At 60.3% G+C, this 9233-nt stretch overlaps 1 protein-coding gene across 2 annotated transcripts; it reads right to left on the minus strand.

Annotated features, from left to right (window-relative positions):
- Positions 1–3361: 3361 nt before the first annotated feature.
- UTP14A (UTP14A small subunit processome component) lies at positions 3362–9007 on the minus strand. 2 transcript variants are annotated; one of them, XM_048959324.1, is made up of 14 exons: positions 8735–9007; positions 8500–8564; positions 8326–8390; positions 8020–8162; positions 7710–7865; positions 7089–7208; positions 6915–7009; positions 6617–6740; positions 6451–6528; positions 5926–6349; positions 5460–5842; positions 5202–5389; positions 5027–5126; positions 3362–4727 (listed from the first exon to the last, which is right to left on the minus strand). In XM_048959324.1, exons 1-14 carry the CDS (start codon positions 8876–8878, stop codon positions 4455–4457), a joined length of 2358 nt encoding a protein of 785 aa, XP_048815281.1. In that variant the 5' UTR covers positions 8879–9007; the 3' UTR covers positions 3362–4454. The 2 variants fall into 2 exon arrangements, with proteins under 2 accessions (XP_048815281.1, XP_048815282.1); XM_048959325.1 differs by having other exon boundaries at positions 3364–4727; positions 5938–6349.
- Between the last annotated feature and the right edge of the window lie 226 nt (positions 9008–9233).

The raw sequence follows: 9233 nt of genomic DNA on the forward strand, positions 1-9233 counted from the left end.
GTTCCACGGGACAGCTCCCCCCGGCCCCACCGCGAGCCCCGCTCCCCTCCCGCAGCCCCCCGCAGCCCCCCGCTGCTCTGTGCTCCCTGTGCTGTGCACGGGGTTCATCCCACCCCACGTGTCCCCACTGCATAGCACGGCCCGAGGTGGAGCCGTGGCGGCTGGAGCGGCGCTGGGGCTCTGTGCTCGGGGGGCCATTGCTGCGGGGGCTGCTGGGCTTTCTCTGGGGCAATTCCTACAGCTTCAAAGAGTGAGGCTGCATCCACAGCCGGGCAGACGGCTCAGCTCGGTTTTATTGGCGTGCGACAGCAATAAAAGGTGTCAGCTCCCACCGCAGACCCCGCCGTGCCGTTTTCCATCCCAGCTACAGCTACAGAATTATGACTTCTCCCACTGAAACGGCTGCCGCCGCCTCCTCCTCCTCCCTGCACCCCAACCCCTTCATGGCTCTGTGCTGGGAAGGGTGATCCCTGTTCCCAGCTGTGGGCTGTGCTGCTTTGTGCCATCCACGACTACTGCAGGGAGCTCAGAGCAGGGCTCGTCCCTGCCGTGTCCTGCAGGAGGTTCATTGCAGGAGGCCGAGGTGACAGTCACTGCACTGCCATATCCATCCTTCTTCCTTGGCCTTAGAAGACACTGGAAAGCAATAGAGGTTTGGGATGCCTGGGACGTGGCACAGCTCTAAGCCTCTCCCTGCTGCAGCTCAGCTCTCTGCTGTCCCATCCCCAGGTCTGGCTTCAAGAGGCACCAAGCGCTCCTAATTGTGATCGCAGACAAAGAGAGCCGGCCTTTGAAGGCTGCACACGCGGCGTCTGGCAGCACGTGCCTGCAGATCTGCCACGCTGCCGGCAGCCCCGGGGACACGGGGAGCTGGGGATAGGAGCACTGCTGGTGCCCGGCTGTGGGATTTGCCCCGGGCTCTGGGAGCAGCTCCCAGCCCAGTGCCGTGCCCAAAGGCTGACGGCACCCAGCAATGAGCTCCGTGTCGGCCACCATTCACAGTGCTGGCAGCGTGTGGCTGCACGCAGCTTTGTGTCCAGCCTTTGTCTTCAGGGGACATTCGGCCCCATGGGAGGTTTTGGGACCAGCCATGCGTCGGTATCACACTGCTATCCCAGGACTGTCACCCTCATCCCTGCTGGCAAGCATCTCTGTGGATGCAGAGCCCTGAGAGGTACAGGTGGCAGCTGGGGTGCACTTACTGGGGGGATGCAGGGGCTTTCCCCTAACTGCTCAGCTGCCTGGGGACACACGGGGACAAGGGGACATGGGGACACGGGGACACTCGGGGTGTGGGGACAGTTGGGTATCTGTCACCTCCAGGACACCCAGCGAGTGACACTGCGGCGCAACCCAAGTGACCCGAGCAGCAGTGACAAGTCTGGTGGCCAGCAGCCCGCATCCCCCCGCCTGCTACCGACCTCCATGAGGAAGCACATTGCCACCACAGGAGCCACACGGGTGGCGGCCGCCTGTCCTCAGGGGGATCGGCACCACTGCAGGCATCAGGGTCCCGGCTCCGGCATCGCAGCGGCAATCTCTCGCGCAGGTTGTGCCGTGCTGGATACGGCATCTCCATGGAAACCCTCCCGCTCAGGCTGTGCGGGCTCGGGAGATGCCATCTCCACGGAAACGCGGGGCTGTGCAGGCCGGGATGCGCGGACCGTGCCTGGATGCTGCGGATAGGGGCTGTCCTGAGCTATGGGGTGACGTGGGATGAGCGGTGCCGCTGCTGCGGCTGGAGGGAGCCCGGGGAGGAGGGGACGGGGATGGCGCTGCGGACCCCAGCATGGGGGAGCTCCGCCGTGAGAGGGAGCGGTGCGGGACCGCCTGATGGCCACGGGGGCCCCGTTACAGCCGGGGGGACCCGGGGTTGATGCCGGCAATGCCATAGCATGGGAAGCCGGGGGGCCTCCGGCGGGGGCTGAAATTTCACCCTGAGGAATAGCCCGGATGAAGTACTTTGCAGGTTATTTATAGCCTCCCCTAAAAAAAAAAAAAAAAAAAAAAAAAAAAAAAAAAAAAGAGAAAGAAAGAGAGAAAACAACAACAAAACCCCCTTTATTTATTGACTTTAAATCTGCCTTTTCCATTCATTCCGTTCTCGAGGGACACGCGCAGCCCCGGCACCGGATGGCCAAATCGCCCCCCTCCCCAATCCCTCCAGGAGCTCCCCATGGGGTCTCCACGCCGGGCACGGCCGCTCCGGGCTCGGCTCAGCTCGGCTCGCTCCCTCCGGCCCCGCTGGCAGCTCGGCCGCCCTCACCCGGGCTCCGCGCGCTGTAAACCTGGCTTTGACGTCGCCCGGAAAGTAGGCCAGTAAGAGCAAACTGCAGCCGCTCGCAGCAGCCCTCTCCGGGGACGGCGTGCGCATTAGCAACGCCGCTGCTCTCCGGGGGTTCCGCGCCTGGTGGAGGACCGCGGTGTTCTCTCGTCTCGGTGCGTTCGGACTCGCCCGAGCTCCTGGGGCGCTGTGCGGTACCGGCAGCTGCCCGGAGGGATCCCCAGCAGCCCCTTCCTGCAGCGCCTTTGCAGCTCCTGATTTATTTTTTTTAATTAAAAAGCGAGCACCGATGTGGCTGCGCTCTGTAGCCTTATTTCTGTGGGGGTGTCGGGGTGATGTGATCTACCCTCGGCACGGGGGCAGCCCGGGGGGGGCTGCACGGGGCACAGTGTCCTCAGCAGTGTCCCCTGCTGCTGCTGGGTCCTCCTGTGACCTCCCCCCCGTCACTCATAGCAATGCTTTCTCCATTTATTTTGGAAGTATTTCCGGATACTGGAAGCCTCAGCCCAACTCCTATCTGGCCGTTCCTGGATTAGGCACCGGCAGCCAAAACTCAGCATTGAAGCTGCCTTCAGCCTGAGGAGCTGAACGCCAGCAGGTCTGTGTCACTTGCTCAGGTGGGCACAGCCTGTGACAGCCTTTAACTCTGCTCTTCTGCAGGGACCTCAGCACCCTTCAGTCTGGATGGCCTCAGTCCTCCCCGAGACCAGCACCCAGAGGCCCTAACAGTGCCACCATCACCACAGTGCCTCTGCCATGGGGGAGCTGAGAAGGCCCCACGGTCTCTGTGTCCCCAGCAAGACACCCCACCAGGGAGGCTGAGCTGGCTGCAGAGGGGCTGCAAACACCTCAGCCCAGGCACTGCCTTCCCCCTGGCTCCAGGGCATTTCAGGTTTTACTAAAACAAACAATAAATCCTGTGACATCCCCAGGGGCTGTCAGCAAAGGTTTCCAACAGCATCTGGGGCAGAAAGAAGCTGGGGTTGGACCTGGGGGCACCAGCCCTGCAATAGGATCCTTGGCATCGTGGTATGGAAACAATTGCCTTTTCCTTTCATTTTTTTTTCTTTTCAGCCCTGTGCCGTGTTTCCCAACAACACAACTGCATTCCTGCCCATAGTGAGCTTTAACTAGCAGCCCCAGGGCACCGCATGGGGCTGGTGATGCTCCAGCAAGGGCAGAAGGGCAGCATCCACTCTGTATCCCAACCTCCCTCTTACTCCCACATCAGCCCAAAGTGAAGCAGCTTCTCCTTTGCAGCATGAGACAGCCCAGCATATGCAGGATTATGGGATGCCACAAGTTGGGTGGACTGCCCCAGCCCCACAGCACAAGGATATGCCCCCACCCCCACACAACTGTAGGGGACACGGGGGGAGCCAGCCTGGCTGCAGTGCCCAGGCAGGAAGATGTTGCTCCAGTGCCAGGGATGTGGTTCCTCAGAACAGCAGCAGCTCCAGCAGCCGTCCCTCCTTGCTTGGGACAGGGAGTGTTTCTCCAGCTGGCACAAACACAGCACACGTGGGAAGAGATAGGAAGGCTCCCAGCCTGCTCCCATTTCATTGTACTGCTGCAGCACAGTGCCCGGCCAGCCTCTGGCCTGCAGGGACAACCCTAAGTGCCCCCATTTGAGGAAGACGTGCATGGCTCAGCTGTGGGGAAGATGGCTATGCTGGGGCAGAGACCCCCCCAGAGACCCACTGCTCACCAAACCACTGAAGTCAGGAGAGGAGGCAGAAGGCACACAGAGCAAGCTGGAAGTCAATTTAGCCAAGATGAAATTATATATGTAATAAACAAGGTATTAAAGACAAAAACTAGAAGCAGATGAGATCCAGCCTAGCACTGACAGTGCTGTGGCAGTGGCTCCACCTTCTTGCCACGCTCCCCCCCCACTCCCAAGCTGCACCCCAGCAGCCTGACCCACAGCAAGCCATTCACATTACCATGGGATACAGAGGCCTGCCCTGCATCAGGCCCCAAGGACAGGCAGCAGAGCACCAGCTGTTCTGTCCCCAGGGCAGCCACATAGACTGCACACACACGGCAGCCCAGCACTTTTATTGCAGAGTTAAAAAGCCCTAAGACAGAACCAGGAACCTGGGCAGCCCTGGAACACGGCCCCCACCTGCTCCCCAGTGCCACGTGGGTGAGGCCTGGCACCCACAAGCTATCGAGCTCTCTTGCGGGGGCGGCCAGAGAGCTGCTTATGCTCTTCAGGTGGGGTTTGGAGTGCCAGCTTGGTTCCACTGTCAGTTGTGGCAGCCACGGAGGGGACATCCTCAGCAGAGAGAGGCTGGATGATGTGGCCCGCCCGTGTGACAACACGGGGAGCAGTGAGCTTCTGGAAGGCACGCTGTGTGTTCCATGTGGAGCCCACGGGCGTCCGGATGCACTTCTCAAATTGCTGGTGCCTCTCGAAGGGGAAGGGCAGCTCGCTGACCTGCAGGGAAACAGCAGAGAGGGTGACGCTGCCAGCGACCCGGCCCTGCACTCCAGGGCTGCTTTCGTCCCATGTGGACATCGACTTCCATCGCTCCACGACCTGCTCAGCCCCTCCTCCCTGAAGTCCAATGTTTGGTAAGCCTCAGGACAGCTGATACAAGAGCGCTCAAGGGAATAGGGCTGTAAATTCCACCTCACCCACTGCGTCCAGGGCTGTCAAAACTAAATGGCCCTTTTACAAGCAGGGAAGTTTTGGAAAAGGTTCTGCTCAAAGCCCAGGCCAGCTCCAGCACCCACCTGATGTGCTGCTGCGTGGATGTTGCGCTGCTCACTAATGATAACGTGGGGCAAATGCTGGTCCTTCCTGGGAGGGGCTGGGGCTGGCTTGATCAGAAACCTGCCAGACAGGTGAGGACATCAGATGCCGGAGCAGGGCTGAGGCACATTGCTGCAGCAGCCCATCCACACATACCGTTTTATTTTCTTGTTGCTGGGCTTCAGGCCGGTGCCTCCCCACTCGCCCCAGCCTGGCAGAACCAAGTTCAGCGGCTGTGGCTTCGCAGCCTCCTCTGCTTTGTGCTTCTCCCGATTGAAGTCGGCAACCACGTCATCTCCAGCAAAGGCCTCTGTGATCACTCCTCGCTGGTCAAAGCCACCCTCCTGCAGAGAGGGGAGTTACAGCCCCGCAGCCAGAACGGCCCCCAGCCCAGGACAGCCCCACGCTGCTCACCTCTTCCACCATGACTGCAGGTATGCTGGGGCACTGAGCCTCCCGGAGCTTTCCAGACAGCACAGACTGCAAGCTGATTATTTTCTTCTTGGTTTTTGGCTTCTTGGCAGGCTTGGGTGTAGTTCTGCCTTCCTGCCGACTGCGTGCTGGCTTCTCTGTGCCCACAGTCACTGGCTTCTCCTGCTCTGCTGTGAGCTCCTCAGAGGCCAAAGCCTCAATGTCCTCCATTGTCTGCACACGGTGCAGCTGCTCTGACAGCAAGGGCTCCTCCTGGGCCTGGGGAGGCAGCTCAATCACTGGGCTCACCTGCTCCTCGACACTGACTGGGTGGATGGAGGCATCCCCTGGCAGTTGTTCAGAAACTTCTTCTGTCTCATCAGCACCTGTGCATCAAGGGAACAGTGGAGGAACAGCCACCCCATGAACAGGAGAGGGAAGAAAAGGACAGCTGAGTGAAAACACAAACCTAACGACCCACTTTGCTCTGTGACACTGCAGACTCCAGGCAGGACTGTGAGCTCCTCACTGTGCTGCTCAGAACTCCCTGGCTGCCCCTGCCGTGCTTGCCGCTTCTGCTGAAAGTCTTGCAGCAGCGCCTCCTCCTCTGACAGCTCCTCCTCATCCTCAGACATCTCCTCCTTGTTCTCTACAGCAACTGGCACTGCAGCATTTCCAAGGTCTTCTGGCACATCAGGCTCCTGGGCTGGGTCACTGGGTTTGCCCAGCATCCAGGGATTTGCTCTGCTCGCTCCCACAGAGACAGGAGGGATGGCTGTGGAAGTGAGGTCCTCCTCAGGCACATCAGCTGGCTCCTCCTCTGGCAATTCCACCCGCACCTTCTGTGTCAGCTCCTTGTTCCTGGCCAGCTGCTCTTGCATGGCCTTGCGGGCCTGGGATGGGATTGAGATGTTTCTAACACAAGCCAGAAACAACAGCCCCCCTTCCTTGCCCAGCTCTCAGCTGTCCTCCCCTTTCCCAAGCTGCATCTCACCTCCAGGTCATACTTGGCCATAATGGCTCGTGAGCGGGCCCATTTCCCCTTGTTCTGGTGCTTGAGACTCATCCGCTCCTAGGGCAGAGGCAAAAAGAAGCATCAGAAAGAACACTCCCAGAATTAGGGACGTCCAAAGGACAAAGGAGAAGCAAGCAAGCAGCACCTCCATCCGGAGCTGATCCAACTCCTCCAGCTTTGCCAAGGCGGCCTCGGGGTCTGACTTCTGCAGCATCTCAAACTCCTTTAAGGCCTTGCGTCTCTTGCTTTTCTTCAGCACACGATGGTACCTGCAGCACAAGAGCAGACAGCTGAGGAGTGAGATCTGGTACAGGCATGCAGCCTCTGCTTCGGCAAGGGAGCACTGTTTTGTGCAGGAGGAAGCACAGCTTCTCTCTGCTTTCCTCCACCACTCCCAAGCACTGAGCCCCAGATCACTGAGCCCAGCAATGCTATAGCCTTACTTCTTGCTCTTGATCTTCTTCTCTCGACGAGCCTTGGCTTCATAGTAGGACTGCAGGACTCGAGCCTTCTGCAGCTCTGCTCGCCGCCGTTTGGCCTGCCAGGAAACACAGTGCAAGGAAAAGCATGAGGGAAGAGGCCTTCAGAGCCAGAGCGCAGCAGAAAGAACCACTCACCTCCTCCAAGCTCATTGCCTGCAGCGAGGCTTTCTCCTGAGGTGTCAGGAGTGGGTCTGTGATGGGCTGCTGTGTTTTGTGGAGCAGACCAAAGATCTCCTGCTCCAGGGGAGTTCGGGGCTGTTGGTGGGACAGAACAGGCAGTGAGACTGGATGAGGCACAAAAGACTGCAGGAACAAACACCCACACACACCTTCCCATCCTTCCTGATGCCAGAGCAGTCCCATAGGAGGGCACAAAGAAGCCGAAGTCCCAGGCCCCATGAGAGACAAGGAGAAACCTCTGTGCAGACAGAAGGTGCTTGTTGAGCTGGGAGCTTGATAAAGACTGCCCTGACCTGGGAAAGCTCTCCAAGGATGAGTAACTGAGGAGCAACGCAAACTACAAGGGAACTTGTGTTCAACACTAGAATAACCAGAATTTATAGGCACACAGCATTTTGTGAACCAAACCCTTTAACTCGAAGACAAGCAGCTGAGTGCTACAAGCAGGCACCTAGGTCAGGAGAGGGACTAGGAAGCAGGAGACTTAGCTGATGTGCTGAGCACTAAATAAAAGCAGGGGGGAGAACTTGAACTGCGTCCAAGAGGTGGCAGTGTTGGGCATGTGACAGCACCCACCTTCCATGCCGAAACCACTTGCTCCAGGGGGGCAACTGCCACAATCTCCTCCTTCAGAGGGAAAACCAACTGCTCTGCACGGCGGTTCTGCAGGACCACTGGTTGCCACTTGCCAACATCTTTAGAGCTCTTGACATAGGCAGCCTCCCTCACAACCTGCAGGTGGGAGCAAGAAGGAAAAAACTTGAGCAGAGAAGCTGATTTGCGGAACAAGACAAGCCAGACAGAATCAGAGAGACAGGAAGGGGCTAAAGGGTGCCCCTTAAGGCTGGAATGCCCACAGTGTGCTGCCTGCAGCAGCCCCACATACCCGCTCTGCCTCCTCCTTGCTGAGCGGCAGCTCCACTGCCTTCTTCTGCTTCACTCTGTTGAGCTCCTTCTTCACACCACTCAGGGCAGATCGGGCACGAATGGGCTGCAGGAGCTCAGACAGGACAAGTTTCTCCCCGGCACCTATATGATACCCTCCGCATCAGCACCACCACGGTGCCACTAAGTAGGGCAGCACCAGGGAGAGGCGCCTTCAGCCCCAAAGCCCAGCACAGCACACCCTGAGAGCTCTCCCTAGCAGACAGGGAGCACCCTCCTCAACAGAGGAGCTAGGAAGGGATCCCACCTTTACAGCTAACGTTGAACTCTGACACCTGTGCACTGGCCTCGGAGCGCTCGGCCAGCTTCCGCCTGTCAGGACGATAAAGTAGGAAAAATGAAATAACCGCGTGGGAGCGCAGCGCGCCGCCACGTGCTCCTCCCGCCGGGCTGCAGCGGGAGCTCGAAGCCCCACACTCACCGCTTCCGCCCCGTGAGGGCGCTGACCGCCTCCAGGAGCTGCTGGTGCCGCCGCTCGCCATCCTCCTGCTCCCGCCGCACCGGGCACACGGTCAGCGGGGTCGGGCCTAAGCGGATGAGGCCCGGCCCCGACCCCAACTCCGCTCGGTGCCCCTACCGGAGCCCGCGGAGCAGCGGAGCGACCGGTGCCGTGGAGCACAGCCCCGCACCGCGCCAGCCCCGCAGATCCCGCTCACCTCCTCCTCCTCGCTACCGCTACCCGCCGCCTCGGCGCCCAGCCACTCCTCCGCCATGGAGTCGCAAAGTGCCGTACAGCGCGACGCTTCCGCCCCGCATGAGGCGCCGCATTTCCGCCCGGCCCGTGACGTCACGATTGCCATGGCAGCGGAGCACGGGCACCGCCTCGCGGCGGGCGGAGCCGCGGCCGAACGGTGGCGGAAGGCCCGCGCCGCGGGTGGGGCGGACCGCGGGGAGGTGCTCGGTGCAGCGGCTCGACACGACAGCGCGAGAGCGGATTGCCCGTTTCCTTTCTATCCCGTTCTCCTTCGTCTCCTTCCCCGCCCCTCCGGAGAACCCCGGCAGCGCCCGACCCGGCCCCGCCCCCGCCACGTGCCGTGCTCCGCCCTCATCCCCGCCTCCCCTTGTTCGCACGGGAGCGTTGGTAATGGCCAGAGACCGGCACCGCTCCCGACCAATGGGAGAGCGAAGAGGGGAGCGGAGGGGCGGGGCGCCGAG

This window comes from Lagopus muta, chromosome 13 (genome assembly GCF_023343835.1).
Source record: "Lagopus muta isolate bLagMut1 chromosome 13, bLagMut1 primary, whole genome shotgun sequence".
Taxonomy (NCBI): Eukaryota; Metazoa; Chordata; class Aves; order Galliformes; family Phasianidae; genus Lagopus; species Lagopus muta.

What these genes read in the sequence shown, in the direction of transcription:
- UTP14A (XM_048959324.1), bottom strand. Translation starts at nt 8,878, where the DNA reads ATGGCAATCGTGACGTCACGGGCCGGGCGGAAATGCGGCGCCTCATGC. An exon ending in GTTCAACGTTAGCTGTAAAG is followed by an intron (nt 8,163 to 8,325) that starts GTGGGATCCCTT and finishes GGTATCATATAG; the next exon opens with GTGCCGGGGAGAAACTTGTC. An exon ending in AGGCAATGAGCTTGGAGGAG is followed by an intron (nt 7,010 to 7,088) that starts GTGAGTGGTTCT and finishes GTTTCCTGGCAG; the next exon opens with GCCAAACGGCGGCGAGCAGA.